This window comes from Caloenas nicobarica, chromosome Z, assembly GCF_036013445.1.
Source record: "Caloenas nicobarica isolate bCalNic1 chromosome Z, bCalNic1.hap1, whole genome shotgun sequence".
NCBI lineage: Eukaryota > Metazoa > Chordata > Aves > Columbiformes > Columbidae > Caloenas > Caloenas nicobarica.
The window spans coordinates 26,425,196-26,446,602 of record NC_088284.1 but is presented as its reverse complement, the minus strand read 5'-3'; the positions used below and the strand labels follow the sequence as shown (position 1 = coordinate 26,446,602).

The window sequence follows — 21,407 nt, the reverse complement described above, 5'->3', positions numbered from 1 at the left end:
AAGCGAGTTTAATTCTCCGACAAGAAGATTGGAGACAGCTATCATTGCATTGTTTACTGTAATATCTGGGATTCTTCCCAGAAAAGCTGGGAGATGGCACTTGTCCGGTCTGGTTGTAAATAACGAGATAGACTACAATGGATTTCAGTACCTCGTCAGTATTTGATCAGCACAAAGGTAAGTCACCTGCTACTAATTTCAAAATCCTCTGGTCCTCCCATGCCTCCCATGCAAGTATGCTAAGATAGCTTGACAGGATGAATAACAATACATTTTTGAAAATATCAGGTCTCATTTTGAGATCAGGTCATATTTTGATTGCACATGAAGGAATTTCTTCTATCAATTTTAGACATGGATGTTTCAGCCTATTGCTACAGTTGTTTTTAAAAATAAAATATTTCAGCAGAATAGCAACAGCATTTGATTGCTTAGGTTTAGCACTAAGAGATGTATGTATATGTTTATTGTTTGTATTACGTATTGATGCTCTTATGGATATATATATAAAACAATTGCAATATTAAGCAAACAGAGCAGTTTAAAATGGAAGAAAAATGGAATAAAAGGTGATTTTCATTAGACTACTAGTTTGTATACATTGAAAGGACTAGATGCTGACTTTGCTTCAGCAAATCTTAGCTCAGTATTGCCGTAATTGTGACTTTAAGTTATATTTTAAAGCCCAAACATTAAGATTTTCTACATGGTAAGGTTGCTATGGAAATACAAATGTCTCTTTGTTGTCTGTTTTAAAGTCAGATGATTGAATTTCATGTCTTTATTTGCCAATACAATCTTTTATGCCTTATTGCTTTAATCTGTTATAAGGAATGTAGTGGCATTTGTTTTATGTTCCCAAATGAGGAAGCTGTCATTGTTTGATTATCTGTGTTACAACAAATTTCTCTTCAAGTCAGCTTGCCAGATAATTTGTGTTCAGTGGCCAGTTTCCAGTGCACGCCTGCAAAGTGTCCAAACTGACACAGCTGTGCTGGCCTCACAGCAAAGGTGCTGACTACAGAAAAAAGACGAAGGGCAGGAGTCATTCAGGGGCAAGATGGGTGCTGCAGTGGCTTTTGGGCATCCCACAGGTTGTGCCTTTGTGCTTAGCTACACTTCTTTTTTGAACCCAAAGTAAATACACTCCATGTAAAGCTGTGGGCTCATGGCTGCCTTGCAGCCACAGCAGCCTTCAAAGCCTGAAGCAAGTCCTGTGTCTGTGCCAACCTGGACAGGAGCCCACGCTGAGCAGCCGGGTAAGAGCGAAGAGCCACCAACAACGGAGTGACAAGAGGTAAAAGGCACTGCCAGCAAGGATAAAGGAGGAAGGGAAATGCAAAGGGAGAATGGGGATGTGTTCTGCAGAAATAGAGTCAGGTTGTCCTAGGTCATATGTGGGTGACGTAAGGAGCATTTTCCCCAACAGGACAGAGGTGTGGGGCTGACTGAGCTTCTGCAGCTCTAAACAGCTGTTCTTAAGCTCTCCTTCTGCAGGCATTACAAGTATGGTCAGTGTCACTACAAGTGACACATGCCACATGCCAACCCAGCAGTACTCAGAGTGGGGAGGGAGATGGAACTGCCAGGAATGCAGATGGAATATCACCAGGGCTGGGGAAGGAGCAGCGAAGTCTCCAGATGGGTAACAGGGCAGACAGCAATGCAGAAGACCATTGAACCAAACCACCCCACCTGGATAGAAGTGAGAGAGTTGGGAGGCAACATCTGTCTGTACCTCCCCTTACTCCTAATCTGCAGGCCCAACTCCTGCCAAGCCACTCTCCACAATGACCCATCTTATTCCTGTCCAGCATCGCCTTCAGCCCCATTGCACACTCCACCTTCAGCACCTCCCCAGCAAGAGGGTCCCCTCCAGACAAATTCGTCATTCCCCTTCCACCACCACCGCAGATATGCAGGCTCATTAGATGATTTGTGATTTAAGGTTTGCTTTCCCTGCAAGCTGCATAGGAGGTGGACAGGGAGCAGGAGCAGACATCACACAGTAATGGGACACTTAACCCATTGATTATCATGCAAAGAAAGCTCTATTCAAAGTACATAGTGTATGGTGGATTTTATCTAAGTAGCATGTTAATGTCTTTGCACAGTACTGACTTAAGTAGGCATGATTTTTTTAGCAAGGAGAAGGGAAATATTTTTCATTGGAGCAATTTGTAACATTGGAAGAATACAGACTAGCTTTCAAACACCCCACAAACCCTTTCTCCACCCCATGGATCAGAAAACTATCCCAGCTACAGTCAAAAAAACAGCATTCCGGGCTTGAAAATCGTAGTCTCTTTGCAACACTTCCTATGGTACTGCTCAGTAATATTTTATAAAACTTACCAATAGTAACGGCAGTAGCAAGGCAAGACTTCCAGAAGCCAAGCAATATCAGAAACTCTTCCCCTCCTAATTCTGCTTAGTGCCCTTTAAATGTGCATTGTACCTGGCTTCAAATGTTTACCAGTTAAACAGAGAAGCCAGACACAGACCTGGACTGGTGTGTTCACAGCCAGGCACACACAGAGATTATTACTTTGTTAAGCAACCAATGAATCCATAATAGAGTGCAAATTACAATTTCCAAAATCTGCACTCATCCATCTGTCACCCACCCTTGACACTGACACGCTGAAATCAAACTGCCTAGTATTGTGTCCTGACGACCAGCTGTGGGAAATCACATGGGGCATTCGACTACTGTTGGAGACAGCAGGGTTTTTAGGACATGGGGGAGTAAATTATATACATAAACATTTCTTCCCAGTGAACATAAATTCCTGTTTTCCAGATTTCAGTCTTCAAAACTTAGTGTTTTAGCAAGACCTAAATCACTCATTGTCAAGACCACATAAACTAAGCTCCAGGAAATTTATTCAGATCTTAAAAATCCAATGTAGGAGAAAGCACGCACTTATGTACATCTAATGTGCGCATTGTAAAACAACAGATCAGCTGACATCATAAATCAAGGAAAACATGCGTTCTTCATAGGAATGTTAATGTTACGAGCAGTGTAATTTCATTGCTCTGAATCCTGTGATCATTCTGCATGTTTCTTTATATACCTCCTTTCAGATCAAAAGAGGCTATCGATGATGTGCTTTTAAAATACTGCAGGTTATTTCAGATAGATTGGCTTTTAACTCTGGCTCCTTCTGAGCATTTTAGCTACAAAAGAAAAAGTCACAGCCTTATATGTAATTTTGTCTTTGCTCACTAAGGCTGTTCTAGAGCTTTCTACACCACTGTCACGCCAGTCTGCATTTTCTGCCTACCCTTGCTGCATACACGGGCTCTCAGTTGGACCTTTTGCCTTCCTGAAGCTAACTGACAGCTTCCTTTCAGCAGTAGCACAGTAATTTTCCGAAATAAACTGCAAAATGGATCTGAAACAGCACCAGTACTCACTGGCATTTACAGGACTGCAAGGTAATGAATGGAGTAGCACTAAAACATCTGAAGAGGGAGGGCCAGGCAATCCCTTTATCCCATGTGATGCTGTTGTCCCTGCCACAGCCAAGCTCCCCAGCAGGGTAAGCCCACAGAGGGGTCACAAGCACTCAGACCTCACTGTGGCCTTTTGCAAAATGCCCACTCACCAAACTGTTCCTCTTCTGCTTTTTGTCTCAAAATCAAAAAAAAAACAAAAAAGGCCTACCAGCTTTGCGTCCAGGCCCCCTTATTCCTTGACAAGGTGAGCTGGAGGAAGATGAGGTGGGAGATGTTGTACCACCTGGAGCCAAGTGCATCCAGCATAAACAACATCCAAGCCCTCCTGGCGCCAGAAGACCACACATCTGCCTTCCCACTCTCCCCCCACCACACAGGTCATGTTAAAGATACACCACTTGAAATCATATCACGCTACAGAAATTGAATTAGTGTCAGTCTGGTTTATGTCAGAAACATAATATGGGCACTCATCAGTTCCTCCTGGCCCAGACTTCCCCTCCAGCATGGTGACAGCCTGGTCCACCTGCCTCTCCCTGCTCTGATGGCCTGGACTCATGAGTGGGGAAGCGTGAATCTTGGACATGGCTTCATGCCACTGCCCCTTAACTGGAGAGGGGCCCGTGTTCCGTGAGAGCTGGTGTGGGGAAAACTCCTTCGTTCATTTATCCACCCGTTCATTCAGAGTTTTACTTTCCCTTCTCATATAGCACAATTCTCTAGAGAAAGCAGATTCTGCCCAGCACAAGCAAAGGCCCAGGGAAGTAGGTGTTTCGGTTTTAGATGAATAAGGGTAGAGGGAGTCAGGGACCCACATGCAAGTATCCATCCATGTCCTCATCTTACTGCCATCCTGCCTTCTGGGTAAGAAACTGGCTCTGCTCAGGAAATGGAAAGTTTCATTTTCTGGCTGGATTGCTCTGCTCCTGACTCAAAGCAGGAAAAGTTAACAGTACCTACATGACTAAAGAGCAAAAAGTACAAAATCTACATGTGTAATGTATAAAAGGAGGTGAGGGTCCCTTTGATCCACTGTCTGTCCCAGTACATCTAACAGTTTCTTTCCCAGTGCCTGCAGCATCTTCTCTGTACCATTCCCATACAATAACCACCGCACGCAGCTGTGAGTGGTGCTCGTGGCTGGCACCTCCCGTGTACCTCCGGAGACTGGCCAGGAGGAGGAACACAAGCCATTAACTTCTGCCTAGTCTCCTTGCCTTCCACCCAGCCCACACTACCTCACCCTTTGAGTAGGGATGAGCTCAGACCTGAACTTCTTATTAACATGTCTTTGCCGAGTTTAGCGATTGTGAGACCAGTCTGCAGATCTGGTTAATTTGCCCTGTGGTAAAGCCACTTTTTTCATATACTAGTCACTGATGATGACTCTCCAGAGCCAATGACTCTTAGTGTCTCCTGATCTCTCAAGCCCACAGGTCAAAGCTTCTGAGCCAAATAAACAATGCCTTAGCAATAGACTCCCTAGTAGAATAAAAATCAAGTTAACATTTTTAATTTTAAAATTTTATCAAATGGGTATTTTAAAAGACCATCTAGAATAAAGAAAATAAATTAAATTCTCCTCAGCTGAGTAGTGATGGAGAGGGAATCCGTGCACTGGTAAAGCCTGATTTAACATCAGCTTTCTAGTTTTCCCAAGCCCACAGCCAGAGCTCCAGCTTTGACAGACTGACCTTTCCCAGGATGAGAGCTGGCTGCATCCTGATGGCAGCTAAGTTTTGAAGTCAAGAGTGATAATTGTGTCGCAGGGATAGAAGGTAGCATGTGGGAAATTACACTGGGCTGTAAACCCCAGCATGGAGCGCATGGGGGTTCAGCTGCAACAATGTCTGATCGCAATATTAATAGTGTGGCTAATAATTTAAAATTATATTTAAAGATATTTTATCAATTAAAAATATATACGATTATGTTTAAAATATAATTTGTATCAATGTGTTAATAAAAATTTATTATTTGATTATGAAAACAACTTTTTACTAACTTTTCAAATTATTTTCAAACTATTTGCCTTATTTCTGCAGACCTTACATAGCTATGCTGTCTCCAGAAGTTACGACAGTAAGGAGAAGTGAGCATACACTTAATCTGTCTTTCCTTTGATCAACTCTCTAGTGTGATTCAGGTGTCAGTTTTATTGTCTCCTGCTAACAAGGCAGTGCACCGGCTGGACAAATGTTATGCTCTGTAGCTCTGACTGTCAGCCACAGTGAACGGCACAACTCATGGCAGTTGCACTTCTTTTTGAGTTTATAGAGACAAGAAACACAAACACAACACTGTGGCTGACCAGCAATACATATCTGGAGCATTTTACCATTACATTAGATCTGACCCTGAACCAAAAAATCAGCTCTCTTGACTCCTGGAGTTGACAGGTTAACAGTCCACTTGAAGCCAAAGGAGGTGTAGGTGTGTGGACCATGGGATGACCAGTCTGGAAGGAGGTTACAAGCAAAGAAGCAAACAGAGAATCATCACAGTAATTCCTCTAGAAACAAAAATCTGAGTAGTGTTCAGGAACAGGTCCTGCAAGGCATCTGCTTTAAATAATACCTCATAATGTAATTGCCAAACAAAATAAACCTCTTCTGGGTTCCAAGCAATAGTCCACCAGTCCTTTTTGCAGGAGCTATTAACATAAACCATTGCTGCCAGAAGTGCACTCTCCTGAGAATATAATTCCCCCAGACACTGCAGGGAAAGGAAATGAAAAGCCTCAGTCTTCTGACCGGTGCAAGGATAACACGGAAACTAAAAACACCTATGTCCTGATTTCATCCTATTTCAGAAAAGTGTAGCCAGCAATATTATGGCTAGTTCAGTTGTTACTTCATTGTTTCTCAAGTCATGTTACATTAATGTTAGTATGATTTCTTATATGAGGTCGAAACTTTCCAGAAGTTTTTTTTTATCCTCTCACTGTCTACGTCTGACAGATTTTGGAAGAAGTTATGATGAAAAACAAGTTTCAGATGACTAACAAAAACCACAGTGCTGTTTGGATACACTTTGTTCCACCTCGTTATATAGCCATAAAAACTTAGTGAAATAAGTGTCGTAATTTTCACTGTTGATAATTTGTACATGCTCTCTGCTTACTCATGGACATACTCCTCCCCTGCAGGTGATGCAGCAGAAGACATTGACTTGACTGTGGTTTACCAAGCAGCAGCTAATGGCGATGTGAACACACTAACTGCAGTGATTCGAGAAGATCCTTCCATCCTGGAGTGCTGCGACAGCGAGGGTAAATGAAGGCAGAGCTTATTCTCAGGCAACTAGCTGCTTCATCTTGCAATTAAATTTTCCATTTTTTATCCTGATTTTTGTGGTCAGCAAATTATATTTAGTAGCAGAATATGGGAAGTTTGAGTTATTCTTTGGAACATGCACTAGAAATGCTCTGTTTGAATATTTCTTTCCCCCTGTAATGGTAAGATTTTTATATAGATACAAATAAGTTGTTTTGCTATAATCAGACAGTACTTTATAAGGAAACTATTTTATCTTCTTTAGAGAGATGCTGGGAACTTGTTGTCATTTCAGGGAAGGGAAAAAGAATATTTTTTATCAAAGCCAAATGCCATACATTCGGCACATCTTTAGAGTAGAGAGTTCCAGTCTTTTGCACCTAAAAATTGTGTGTACAGACACAGTTTGAAAGATTTTGTCATTTAATTGTTTGCCAAAGGGATGGCTGTAAAATGTGCAATGATCTAAATAATGTTTCATCCATGAGATTGTGCTCCTTTTCATCTTGTGTTCGGTTACTACTTAATGTTATTACAAAGTGCTGTCTATTGTCTGGGGTTTATATGCATCTATTTTCAAGTGAGTTAAAGCCACAGATATCTGGAAGCTTCTCTCAAGAAAGACTTTGTTTATTCAGAAGTAATTTTTATTGCAGTTTCTTTTAGAGGGTCCATATGAACACTGTCTATTCTAATCTTTACCAGCTTTTATGAAGTCACCATTTTTTCCTATGTTTTAAACCAGACATCCTAACTATTACCTTTAAAACATCTGTTGGTCAGCAGGAAAAATGCTTAAGCAAGCTGAAATGCTCTCAGTCCAGATCTTTAGCAGGAGAGGGACTAGGTATGAAGGGTGGAGATAGACAGATCAGCAAATGGAAGTATCATATTTCAGCTCCAGAATAAACTTGTTTACTAGGTTGTACATACAAATGTAACTAAACACTAGTCTTGCAAGACAAGACATATGGCTCATAACCTGCACATATGGCAGAGTCTGCACAATCTCAGGTCGAGTAGTGCACATTTGCTCAGCAGCCTCATTGAATCCAGTAAGAACAATTATTCCTCAGTTGTATCTGAAGTTTCTAGTACTATTATAGTTTCTAACAGTCATGTGTATTACCATCTTATTCATTTTAAGTCGCTTTGTCAAATTCTGCAGGAAAATCTCTTGCTGTTATTCAGCAGTTAACAGAATGGAAGAAAGAGGAAGCAATTGAAACATATCGTAATACTTCACGATGAAATTTGAGTATTACGTTTGAGTGTAGATTTCAGGTTTTTTCCAACAGAGAAATTGTTTGCAGGACATAAAATAAGTTCTCATGAGAACAGAAAATAAAATATTTTAAAACAAACTCAGTCTTAAAAATATGTTGTTGTATACACCAAGCATTAACTCACATATATACGCCTTTGCTTGGGGCAGGGCATAATTTCATAAATCTTTTGAATATATAGAGACAGAATGAGGCTGTGGTTTGAGAAAATTAACCAAGCACCATCTAGCTGCTAGTCAATCTGAAGAATATCAGCCTCCAAAATGGTGTACAAAGCCAACAGTTCATACTGGAAGCTTGTCAACAGAAAAACACTTTTCCCTCCAGAAGCAGAGTTAATGAGGCAAGGCTTTTGCTAATGAAGTCATGCTCCTTTTAAAATCAGTGGTCAGTAGCTGGCACAGCAGTTACTTCCTGCCTGCTAGAGCCGAGTACAACTGTTGGACAGTTGTCAGAGAAAGGACTTGTTAATTTGCCAGTGCTAACATTAGCAAATAAGAAAACATCTCTATCTTATGGCTTTGACAAAATAAAAATTGTAAAAGAATATATGACTTTCTTCCCCAGGTTGCACACCTTTGATGCACGCTGTGTCAGGACGCCAGGTCGATACAGTGAAGCTTCTGTTGAAGATGGGAGCCAATATTAATACTCAAGATGCTTGTGGGCGTACCAGTTTATCTCTGGCAACTTATCTGGTACGAAGACTTGGGCAAGGAGGATGGAAAGATAGATGTATTGAAGGGAGTAAATACACAGACCAAATAAGATTTCTGTTTATACTGCAGAGAGAAAAAAAAAGTACAAAACATTTGGTTCTAGACAACAGTGAAACTGTAAACTTTACTATAATGCAAAGCTGGAAGCAATGACTATTAGGAAAGGACTAGGACTCCTTTACTTTCAGGGTGTCCTTCCTCTTCTGGGTTGGAAAACCAGTGCTTGGCATGGGATTCGCACTGGATCCAGGGTCCTCTGTGTGGTTTCAAGAAAGCTACTTGTTTCTGTGCACTGGAAAGTCCCTTCTTGTTCTTAATAAGCAGATTAACTTCTCTGCTCTCACTATCAGCATCAGATTTTTATGCTCCAGAGAGGGCATTCCTATCTCAACTTCTGGTGGTCAACGGGCATGTTTTCCTGTGCACCACATGAGCCAGGGCACTGCTTTTTTTCACTACAGTGCTGGGCCTTGGGTGGCCAGGTTAAGAACTTAAGCTCAAGGTGCTGCAGATGCCAATGCAGATACTCAGATAATAAGCAATCCAATCACCCAATCAATACACAGACAAGTGATAGTAGGGGCAGACATCCCACTGAGAAGTTTGGGAAGGGACTTGTGGTGGTCGTTGTCTGAAGCACACAAGGATGCTCCTTAGCTTTCTACTCCTCACTGGAAGGAATTCAGGATTCAGAGAGAGAATGGGGACCAAATTAGTTGGACAGAGAGGTTGACCATGGGCTTCTGTTATTAGCTGGACAGAAAGGAGGAAGGAATGTTCACCCGTGTTCTGTAGTATATCACTGGATGACTGCCAAATCATCTTAGCAGATACTGTGGCAACCTAATTAATCACATCCCTTCCATCTAGTTTCTTCCTGCACATTCAGGACAAAAACAATGTTTCTGCTCAGCTACATGATATTTAGCCAGAAAATAAGTGTAGAAAATAGCAAAACAGGCAGTCTCATTCAGTGCAAGGAGCATGCCCCACTTACTTGAGAATAAACATTTCATCTGCCAGATATTTTCCAAAAAATCCCATAATTAGTGTCATGCTCCTTTTTTCCTTCCTCTTTTCCCAGAGGGTAAAAAATATTCTTTGGGAAAAAAAGCCATGACTGGAAAAGATTTAAACCACCCAGGCTTTGAAGTTTCCATTTCTGTTTCTGTGATGGTTATAATCAGAAATCTAGAGAGCATTTGGCTGTGATGTCTGCCCAGAGAACTGAATTCAGTAGAGTTCCACAGTCACAATCACAAGCAGAACTCAGTGGTCCTGTACTTCCACTGGGAGCAGTAGCAGCCATGTTCTGACTCCATCATTCTGCACTTTTTCCATATAAATGCTGGTAATGCCAATCCAACACAGCTCATACAGTAGGGAGCAGTCTTTATCGATTTTCAGTGTAGGTTTGAACAAAACAAACACATGCTTGATTTTCCTGGGACTTCAGTACACACTGAAACAGTTATGTAGTCACAACCAGATTGTTTACTTGCTTTTTTGTTGAGGTGATCAATAGAAGGTTTTAGTCCAAAAACTGATTCATCCCATCTGTTTGGGTGCTGTTTTCAACCTAATGTTGTCACTAGTTCAAACTTCTGCAACAATATTTATAAGACCACACTCTAATGCTTTCTAGTATTGATTTGCCATTCCTGCTAAAATCTCATAAAGGAAATGAGATTAAGTGCTCATGTTCTTGGTTTAACCTAGCATAATTAAATCCACATGCAAGGATATCTGTAGCATTTGCTAGTGATACAGGAATTTGCAGGTTTTTAATTACTGTTTACTCAGTTAGTACTTGCCACATCTGCAGACCAAAAAAAAAAAAAAAGGCAGTGTAAATAAAACACCTTATCACAGGAATGAATAGGCAAGCTAGTCTGAGACTCAGACTCTCAGGCTCCAAGGGGGAACTGCTCTCAGTGCTGAGAGATCTATATTCGGGAAACAGAAGGCCACTTCCTTCGCTGGCAGAAACAGCTACAGTGACACACACACAGATGCCAGAACCACCAAGCAAAGACCTGGCCTGGTGTATTTCACTTTCCTCTTTGACGTGCTCTGATTTCTCTTTTAGGGCTGGCTGGAAGGCTGTGTCAGCCTGCTCAGAAATGGTGCTAAGCAGAACATACCCGACAAAAACGGGAGGTTGCCGCTACACGCTGCCACTGCAGAGCCCGACGTGAGGTATGTCCCAGGCTATAGCAGTGTTTGCTGGCTAAATCTCAACAGGCAGCCACCAACACAAGCTACCCAGCCCAGAGGTTAGCTGGGACAGTTGCACTTGTGACTTGCTCCTTTCTTTAGTGGTTTTCATAAAGCAGGTAGAGATGAGGAAAAGCATTGTGCAGCACTTGTGTAACAGAGATATATGGCCAAGTAAGGTGAGGAGCCTGGTTTAAGATCACAAAAGCCAGAGGAAAAAAAAATGTATATATATAAAAATATGTAATATATATATATTAAAAAAATGGGGCTGAAGCTCTGGGTTTCCCGTGACCAATTACTTTTCTGCCATGTCCGCAAAAGAAACATTACAAGAAGCTCCTTCTCTGGAACATGCCTCCAGGTAGCATGGCAAATGTGAGGAAAGTTTTCCACATGACAATCTCTCTGAGAGCCCCTTCTGTAAAGGACAAAGCTGAGGTTTGGTGGGCTAGCTCATTTTTAACTCCTCTTACTGAAGGTGGAGTAACAACTACGGAGTGTATTCTCAAGAAGTGTTAAGAAAGATCCTCTTTGTCTCGTTCCAGCCTGTGATAATAGGAAGGTTTAATAAATCACAATTTGTACATCTGAATAAATTTACTCAAAACCTCTCCTAAGTAAATAGCGTCTGAAGGGATAGGAAGACTAATATTAGAGACAGGTAAACATTCAGTACATGCAAAATGCTCCTGTGACTTAATCACTGAGTCTATGGTTTTGCTGCTGTCACCATGCAAGGCAAGCCCAGACCTCTGTGCATTTCTTCTGCTCTTGGTTTCCAGTCTTTTTTAACAGCTTTATTCATTTTCCACATTATCACTGGTTTTCGTGCATCATTTGGAGATAATAGTTTGAGGTTTCCGAAAAAGTAGGGGTCACTATCATTAAACAAAGCCTCCACAGAAAGAAGACAATGTTTGTACAACCCTGCCAATGCTGCTACTTGAAAGGGAACAGTAATCTACTTTACCAGCAGCACACAGGGTTCTCCGAACATTTTTCACATTCTCCATGGGTACAGGCAGACCTTTGCTCTGCACAGGAGTTTACCAGTTGCTCAATTCCTTTTCCTCTTTCTTGTCACTGGATTTGCCCCATGCCCAGAAGACATGTCTGGAGCACTGAGGGGTGGCTTTTCCACCACTGCCATTGTCACTCTCTTGAATCCCTTGTTGTTGCCAAAAGGGTATATGCAGTGGCCAGCTATGAAATGCTTTTTCAGCCAAGTTTGAAAACTGGCAGTCCACTGCTACAATTCCATGTGCTCAAGCAGTACATGGACCACATGGAAAGACAGAGAGTGATCAGTCAATTAATGTGTTGATTTGATAAAGTGTTTATGTGCTTCAGCACATTCCGTAGAGCCTAAGAGGAAAGGTGGAAAGAGAATCCACAGACTTCCTGAACTCTGCCTTTAAGAGTAGATATCTGAGAAATCTCAGCTACATGGCTGAATATCTTTGCATTTGATTGGTAGCACTGATGTTGCCGTAATAGCATAAGGATATAGGTGAGCCAAAGTTTGTTGTTGGCAGAGGTTTTACACTTAAGAATGAGATTTCCTTCACATACACTGGTTTCATTTATTATATCTGGGGTTGAACTACAGAACCACATGTGAGATTATAAAACTGTGATAAGTGGGTTTTACAAGCATGTTATAGTTATCACGCTTCCCTTCTTCTCGCTAGTCCATTTTTACCCAGACCTGTTTTCAGATACTAAATTTCTGGGATTCTGAGTCATTGTGCCAAATGACCACAAAGTGTCTCCTCCCTTTTACAAATTTTTACCAAACTAATCAAAGCAATCCTAAAATGCCGTTCTTTTCAGAGTTCCTATAGTATGGCTTCATGATGCCGTTGGTTGTGTGATTCAGAAAAGGAAGTGCAACACTCCTTTTCTATAAGTACTTGTACCCATATACAAACAATTTTGAAGTCCTAGCAAAGGACTGGGATACAAACAGTCTTCACTCTTTAGGGATACTCTAGTTAGAAAAAAATGAAATCTGGACTTCTGGCACCTGAAGATGGTGTTACCAATGGATAAGCTCTTCACCTGCAGAATTGCCCAAAACATCCATAAGCAACTGTAAATGTCTTCCTTTGAAACATTTACATTATGTAGTTGTTTATTACAGGCAAAAAAAAAAAAAAAAAAAGAACAAATTTGTCATGCAACATACTCTGCTTGATCTGATCCACACATCTGAGCACAGGTCAGTCCAGAAAACATACTAGAAGTTGTTGAAGATTGTCCTGATGAAAAGTAACAAAAGATTTTCATTCCATTTCCTATGCAAGGAAATAAATGTATTGTTGTATATATTTTTATGCATTGTCTGCATGTTTATCAGAGTTTCCTCCTTGACACTTCACCATCCATTAATTTTCTTGCAAAACAGCATGTCTTTTAAATGACCATGTTTTGAAGGTTTCTAACAAATTCACACCTTCAGATGAGCCACAGATTTGCATTACGATCTTTTCTAGGGATGCACTAAAGATGTATCTTTCCTTTTGCTAGAATCATAAGAACTTTACATCCATGTTGGGATCTATGCTATTTGGCTTTTTTACAGCCCATGATAAGATGGTCCTTGTCATTTCCATGGTCCAGCCATGTACAGTATCCAAACATTTAGCATTCTATTATAAAACACAACCATCTTTACCAAAACTTCGGTGATTTCAGAACACCTTCATAAGATGCAAAAAGAAAAAGAGAAACAAAATCCAGTATTAAAAATATTACTGCACTTGAATAATATTTCATGTAACTATTTTATTGTAACTGTTCCCTCCACCAGAGGGGAGTGTTTGTAGCCCGATATTCTATAAACTGTGGACCAATGTATTGCTGCCAATAGTTGAGAATGAGAAATCATTGAAGAAACTGGACATTAGCATTTCAGTTTGTTTAAAACTTTATAAAATAATACTGGGATGACAATGAATTACTAAGCTACCAAAAACTGCACACATGAATAGTATTACACACTCTGATTCTAGCCTGGCAATCAGTACAAGAATTCTTCCTAGTGGATCTGCTCTTAATTCTTAGCACCAAACTTCTGTTGTTACAGCCAGCTATGAAGTCTTTTCTAGTATGACCAACCTCCAGCCTAAGATTCTGACCTGTGCCCATCACTAATACTGATTTTTCTTGAAGTTGCATGTTTCGTTTCTCAGAAAAAATGTCAAATTTTCAGGTTTAGTCAGGAATGCAGTACACTGATTATGTCATTGCTCCTGCAGGCTTCTGAACGTGCTTCTGCAGAAGTCAAATCTTAGTGAAATTAATCATCAGGACAACGAGGTGAGTGATCTTGTGCTGCAAGTCCCAGTCCCAGCCTCTAGGGTCGTACAAGTCATGCTATTCAGAAAGAGTCCACTGTACTGTCAATTCTATGATGACACTATGCACTAGTCAAAGATTTCTATAATGTTTTTGCTGTACTCTGCAAAGCATTATCTCATTTTTCCTCCTATATGTGATGAACTTTTAGGCTCATAAACCTTCCCCATATACTACCAGTTATGAGGTACCTTGAATCAGTCACTTAACTTACTTGCCAAGCCATTAATTGCTTTTGATTCTTCTGAAGCTAGACCTTAACCAAGCATCCCATCATTAAAGTACTAACTGTTCTCAGGAAGGAATATAAGAAATTTGGTATTACACAGAACAGGCATACAGCTACAAAAATGAAAGCTACCCTATGATCCTTAAGGAATTGTGCCCTGCCACCAGAGTGTTGTTAATTTTCCCTCTTCCCATGAATCTCCTTTATCCACTGAATGGTTTGCAAACCCCGCTCACAACAACCTAAACCAGACATATGCCGTGTCTCGGTGTCGAATTATGTGGCTAATGAATTGCCTGGAACCATGGATCATAATTTCAAGCAGTAATGTTTTGCTGTAATGCATTGCTACCTGCAATTTGGAACTTTTATTCCAGCTCACTGTCATTTGCCACTGGGAAGATATTTGTTGAAATGTCAGTACGAAGCCCTGAATATTTATGTTTTATGAAAAATGTGGATCCTCACAAATGATTGCAACTAATAGAGCTGTTCTCTTGGCATAAGTAAAACACTTCAGTTTGCCGATCTTACACTTGAGAAAAACACCCTGATGAATGCATGAACACGTCAACAGTAAGAAATACATCTGGAGGTTTCATAGTTTCCACAACTGTGGCTTTCTGTGGGTTTACTTATGAAGCCCGTGAGATGACAATACAAAGAAAAATTCCCTGAAAAACCTCCAATCTGGGCAAAACAAGTGTCATGCTATATTTTCCAGAGGCATTTCTTGTTTGTTTGTTTGTTTTCTCCTTGTATGTCCTCTACAACTCCTTAGTTTTTATAAAGGCAAAATTTTTTGGCTGTCTCACCTTTAATATTATATTCTGCTGCATCCTCAGCTTTGACAGTTCTGATATCACTCTCATGCTTCCTCTCACAAACAGCAGTCTATCTACCATCTGCAGATGCCACTCAAGGATGGTACCACCACGCACAAACCAGATGGGTATGGGTCACACAGCCATTGCCCGCTGCAGCGGGCCCACACGCGTGAGCTGCTGCCGCAACCAGCTCAATGCTCTTTGCTCAGTTGGGTGCTCCGAAAGGACACATGGAATGTACAATATATTACAAAAGAAATAGAGAACAAAACAGGGAACAGCATTATGCTCTCTCTGAATCCTTGGTACACCCACATCTGGAGTGCCAGATGCAAGTGTAATTTGAAAAAGGATATACAAGAAAAGTAACTGAAAAGGACTGTAAGGACAGTAATAGTTACAGACTAGCTTCCCTTCATGGGCAGGCTAGCAACTAGAACAAGCTGACTACAACAGGACTTTCCACTTGGCAGCTGTGCCAGAGGGATGATGTAATACAAGTCCATGGCATCATAAATTGCATTGAGAAGACAAAAAGAGAATTATTATTAACTGGTTTTTACATCCAAATTAATGGGGACAGCTACAGAAATTATCAAGCAGCATTTTTAAAGAAAATGAAAATAATTACTTTTTCAGGAAATGCATCATTACCCTTTGGAGGTGTGGATATCACAGGAAGTCTTTAGCCTGATTATCTAATGTTAGGTAATTATATATCATCAAGCCTTGTTTCTTATGCTTTCTCCCTAAGCCTCTGCTGCTGACCTGTCTGAGCTGTGTCCCTGTACTAAAGAGATTTCTGATCCCTACACACAGTTCTCACACTCTTACATTACAGCTGACTCTGCTAGTTACCACAGTAAAAACAGAGAAAAAGTTGATTTTTCAAGGATTTTTGCCTTTATAAACAGACTGAGAGGGAACAACAGAAAGCTTGCCTGTTATGCTGTGGCTTCTCCTCTTTCAGTGACTTTTCCTGCTGCCCAGGACTAGGCATGAGGACCCATTTCCCAGCTGGAAATCACTTTACTGAAGCCCCACTTCACAGCACTCACAGATATTGAGTGTCCATCAACAGTATTAAGTCCATTGTGTCAAAACCTTGGTCCACTGACATCAATGGCAGAGCTCCCATTAATTTCAGTCAGGTCAGGATTTTACTCTCATTTTTCATTTTACAAAACTGAAACCCCCATGATTAAGCTTTGCAAACCCTTACTAAAAACAAAACTGCTCTTGTTCAACTACTCTATTTTGTCCTCACCTATACTTAAGCCATCTGAGCACTTGAAGAGACTTTTAATATACCTGATAAGTGAGAGAAATTAATGTCAGGGTATTCAAGCTTTTATTTAGAAAATAATTCCTAACAGTGTCCACTATTAATGTACTGATAAGCTGTCTGCATTGATGTTTTATAGCTCATACTTTACCTGGGTTGTTGTCAATTGGCTTTAGGGGTTCTATGTCAAGTTTTAATTTCTTTTCCATTCTACACTTTTTGCTTTTTATCATTTCAGAAATGAGACAAGACCCTTGAAATGCATTTTCCCTGATAAGAGTTCATAGGATCATAGAACGTCCTGAGATAGAAGGGACCAACAAGGATCCTTGAGTCCAACTCCTGTCCCTGCTTAGAACAACCCCAAAATTCACACCATGTGTCTGAGGGTGTTGTCCAGTCTCTTCTTGAACACTGTCAGGCTTGGGGCCGTGACACCTCCCTGGGGAGCCTGTTCCAGTGTTCCACCACCCTCTGGGTGAAGAACCTTTTCCTAATGTCCAACCTGAACCTCCCCTGGAACATCTTCCTGCCATTGCCTCGGGTTCTGTCACTGGTCACCACAGAGAAGAGACCAGCACCTGTCCCTCCTCCTCCCCTTGTGAGGAAGCTGTAGCCACCATGAGGTCTCCTCTTAGTCTCCTCTTCTCCAAGCAGAACAAACCAAGTGACTTTAGTTGCTCCTCACACGGCTTCTTCTCCAAACCCTTCACCAACTTCATAGCCCTCTTCTGGACACTCTCCAGTAGCTTTATACCTTTTTTTATCCTGTGTCACCCAGAACCGCACCCAGTGCTCCAGGTGAGGCCGTGCCAGTGCAGAGCAGAGCGGGACAATCCCCTCCCTGCCCGGCTGGCCATGCTGTGCTGGATGCACCCAGGACACGGTTGCCCTCTTGGCTGCCAGGGACACTGTTGGCTCATGTTCAACTTGCCGTGGATCAGAACCCCCAGATCCCTCTCCAATAGTCAGATAGTAACCACCTGCTCAAAGTAAAATGTAATATCTGAGCAACACTAGCAATTTTTAAGAAATACACTTGAGTAACTTGATACAGAAAATCTCTAGTATTATGGACGTAGAGTAAAATATAGGTGTGTATAACAATGCTGATGAAGATGCAAATACAGGCCATGAATTCTCTGATCCACCAAGACTGACTGAACACCACTAAGATAGAATGAAAATGCAGGTCAATAGTTTACTATTGGCTTTGTTTTCTCCCTAAACAGTAAATATTGATGTTTATATTGTGACTTTTTTGTTGACATCGCTTGGCCAGTTCCTTAGCTTGCTGATTATTGCCAGCTAGAATACTAACTTATATTTCTTTTGGATCAAAGATAAGACCTGAAATAAACATCACAATGTGTCATGTTAAAGTACCAGTCTAAAACAGGCTTTTCTCACAGGATCCAAACTGAGCAGTGAGGAAGAATCCCCCAGCTGTCGTGGTCCTAACCGCGCATTATTTATAACATGTACCAAAGAGGCATTTTTATTTGTAGCCATTTTCTGCAATAACTCCAAAAAGCTGATTGCTTGATTCACCCTTATGACTTCATTAATTCAGAAGCTGTTATTGATTACTCCAAGCCAACAGGGAGAGGGAAGAGTCATTGAATCATAGAACCATAGAATTATTTTGGTTGGAAGAGATCCTTAAGATCATCAAGTCCAACCATAATTCGGTCACTAAACCAGGTCCCTAAGAACCTCATCTACATGTCTTTTAAACACTTCCAGGGATGGTGACTCCACCACTTCCCTGAGCAGCCTCTTCCACTGTTTCATAGCCTTTTCTGTGAAGAATTTTTTCCTAATATCCAATCTAAATCTCCCTGGGCACAACTTGAGGCCATTTTCTCTCATCCTATCACTTGCTACTCGGGAGAAGAGACCAACACCCTCCATGCTACAACCTCCTTTCAGGCAGTTGTAGACAGCGATAAGGTCTCCCCTCAGCCTCATTTTCTCCAGGCTAAACAGCCCCAGTTCCCTCAGCTGCTCCTCATCAGGCTTGTGCTCCAGGCCCCTCACCAGCTTCTCCACCCTCCTCTGCACTCTCTCCAGCACCTCAGTGTCCTTCTTATGACGAGAGGCCCAAGACTGAACACAGGATTCAAGATGAGGCCTCACCAGTGCTGAGTACAGGGGGACAGTCACTGCCCTAGTCTTGCTGGCCACACTATTCATTATTTCAGAACTGCCTAGCTTATCTACAGTGACTTGAAGGTTACTCCTGTGAGTGATGAGTATTTGCTCTCTGGGTTTGTGGCTTTCAGGGAATGACTTCGCTCCACTGGGCTGCATTCCACAACAGACCCCAGCACACCCAGACTCTGCTGCACAAGGGAGCAGACCTGACGCTGGTGGATAGAGACTTCAAAACAGCTCTGCACTGGGCAGTACAGGTGAGCCGTGGCCAGCTGAGCTGGCTATTGTGGTGTCCTACACGCTCCAAAAGCAATTACTTTGGCTGTGAAATGAGGAAAATGCGTGCTAGGAATGCCCATTAACAGCCCTAGCATTTTGCCAGTGGGCAGGGATCAAGGATCTAACATCTTCTTGGGAGAGCAAGGCATACTTAAAACAGGCTCATCACTGTTGCCCTAAATAAAGTTACAATTTATCTCACTGGGACTTCGTGTAGGCTTCACGATGAACTCATGCTTAAATTTTTGCACTAAATCAGGGTTGCAGAAATCAGTGGCTTAAATAGTCTTGCCAAAGGCCTTTGGGAGTAAAATAATGTAAACACAAGTTAAATCATACTTAAACAGCTACACTTGTGGAATAATTAGCTGAAGGGTTGAGACCCTACTTCTCTGGAGATTAGGGAAGACAAGGAGACAATCACATTTCCTGTTGAGCTGTATGTTCCTATCTTCTAGGGGAAAAAAAATTGCTAAAAGTTACTCAGGCCATCATTAGAGAAGAAAAAAACCACAGAGGTTTAATGTGGCATTAAACACTGTATTACGCAATTGGTAGTAAGTGAATAATGCAGAAACTTTACTTTAGAAAACTTCCCAGATGAAATTAAATAAATATGTTTCTACTTGCACACTTGCCATAGCAAGTTCCGGTATCAATGTTCAGAACACCTGCACATCAGATAAGCAGAAATAGAACTTGCACAAAAATCCAGTAACATTTTCCTCCAACGATAAAGTATTTGCATCCTCACCTTTGGTCTAAGTTCACTCATCATAAAAAAATGTATCAACAAAGAAATTTAAAACTCTGAACTGCCACATACTATATTTGTAAATGAGTAAGGACATCTAGACCAAATAATGCTTCCTTCAACCACAGCCTTCCACAGATGTTTCACATACAATAGGCTTAACTTTTCCTTTTTCTGAAGGAGAGGTGTATTTTTGCCTCTGAAACTGGTATTATTTCAACATGTTTTGTTCTTCTTTAACCCTAATCACTCTGAAATTGAGCTGCATCCTTTGCTATTTTGGCTTAGGAGGCTAAAGGTATCTGTTGTGCATTTTTATCAGGCTTATTCCAGTGCAGGCTGCTTCTAGTGGGAAATCTCTGAAACTCATGCAAGATCCTGCAGGCTAGGCAGCGGTCTGGATCACAGCTCTGGGAACAAGCTGTCTCTTGAACAGAAAGACAAAAGGGAATCCCCTTCGAATCAGGACCCGCAGAGGTCCCCTTATACCTTAATATTTCCCTGGTTCTCTATTTTGTAAATTTTATTATTTAATTCCACCATTAACTCCCACCTCTACCTTTCTCTCATGAATGTGAAGAATAACTCTTGAGAAAGAAGGAAATTAAAACTGCACAAAACCCATTTGGCCTCAGGTGGAAGCAAATCACAAGTCCCTCTTCTTTCTCCCTTTGAGCTGCACCCAAAAAACAGAGGAAAAAATGTGCAGGATGACCCCCTTTTTTCTTTTTGAGAGACGCCTGCTATAAAGCATTATAAATTGCTTCTTCCATCCACATACTTCTCCATATTCTAGATCCAGAAGGGGTAGTTGAAATACCAGAGCATGGAACAGATCTTTCAATATTTCTCTTACTCAAGCTTGGCCAACAAAAAACACTTTCAGCCAGTGCTCTCTGGTGCCCTATTAGGTCCCAGAGAAATAGATACTGTAGACAAGCATGACTTTCTCTGCTATGACAGAGAGCAGAACAACAGCTCTGATGGGTGGGGTTATCATTATGTCTAATAGCCTTCCCCGTGGCTGCTGGAAAGGGGATATTTTTCCTTTAAGAACTATATTAATATCTTCAGAGCACAAGAGTCTCACAGAGCTCAGGCAGTACCAGCTGCAAGGGTTGTTTTTGGCTGTATAGGGCCCTGTGTTTAATTTCATTTTAAAAAAATGCAGCAAGGGGAAGACCAGGCACCGTGCAGAAACTTGTTTCACAAGTTGCAGGAAAGAGGAGATTTGGCCACACTAAACTGAAACACAGTGCAGGACTACATAAAAACCATTGCCCACCACTCAAACCCAAATTATCTAGCACGTTTCATACAGAATAACTGTTCCACACTGGCTGTTTCAAAGACAATATATTTGGGGCTTGGTCTCGCATCAGACAAACAGTGGCTGTGGAGTCCCAGCTGTGTAACTGCATAGACCTTGCCCACAACAAGGTCTGCTGTATTGAAAAACTCAAGCCTCCTGCAGCTCAGGTTCACTCCTTTGGTGCAAATGTGTTACACCTGTGTCAAAAACACAGGTTACTTTGGTTTGAAGTGAGAATA

The 21,407-nt window shown here is 41.3% G+C and overlaps 1 protein-coding gene across 1 annotated transcript in view; it reads left to right on the top strand.

Annotated features, from left to right (window-relative positions):
• The first annotated feature begins 137 nt into the window (after positions 1–137).
• Positions 138–21,407, top strand: part of ANKRD55 (ankyrin repeat domain 55) — a 47,945-nt gene continuing 26,675 nt past the window's right edge. Inside the window, exons 1-6 of the mRNA XM_065656575.1 lie at positions 138–177; positions 6,614–6,736; positions 8,594–8,724; positions 10,835–10,944; positions 14,226–14,286; positions 18,952–19,080. Coding sequence (XP_065512647.1) covers positions 138–177; positions 6,614–6,736; positions 8,594–8,724; positions 10,835–10,944; positions 14,226–14,286; positions 18,952–19,080 — 594 coding nt within the window. The remainder of the gene's footprint in view (positions 178–6,613; positions 6,737–8,593; positions 8,725–10,834; positions 10,945–14,225; positions 14,287–18,951; positions 19,081–21,407) is intronic.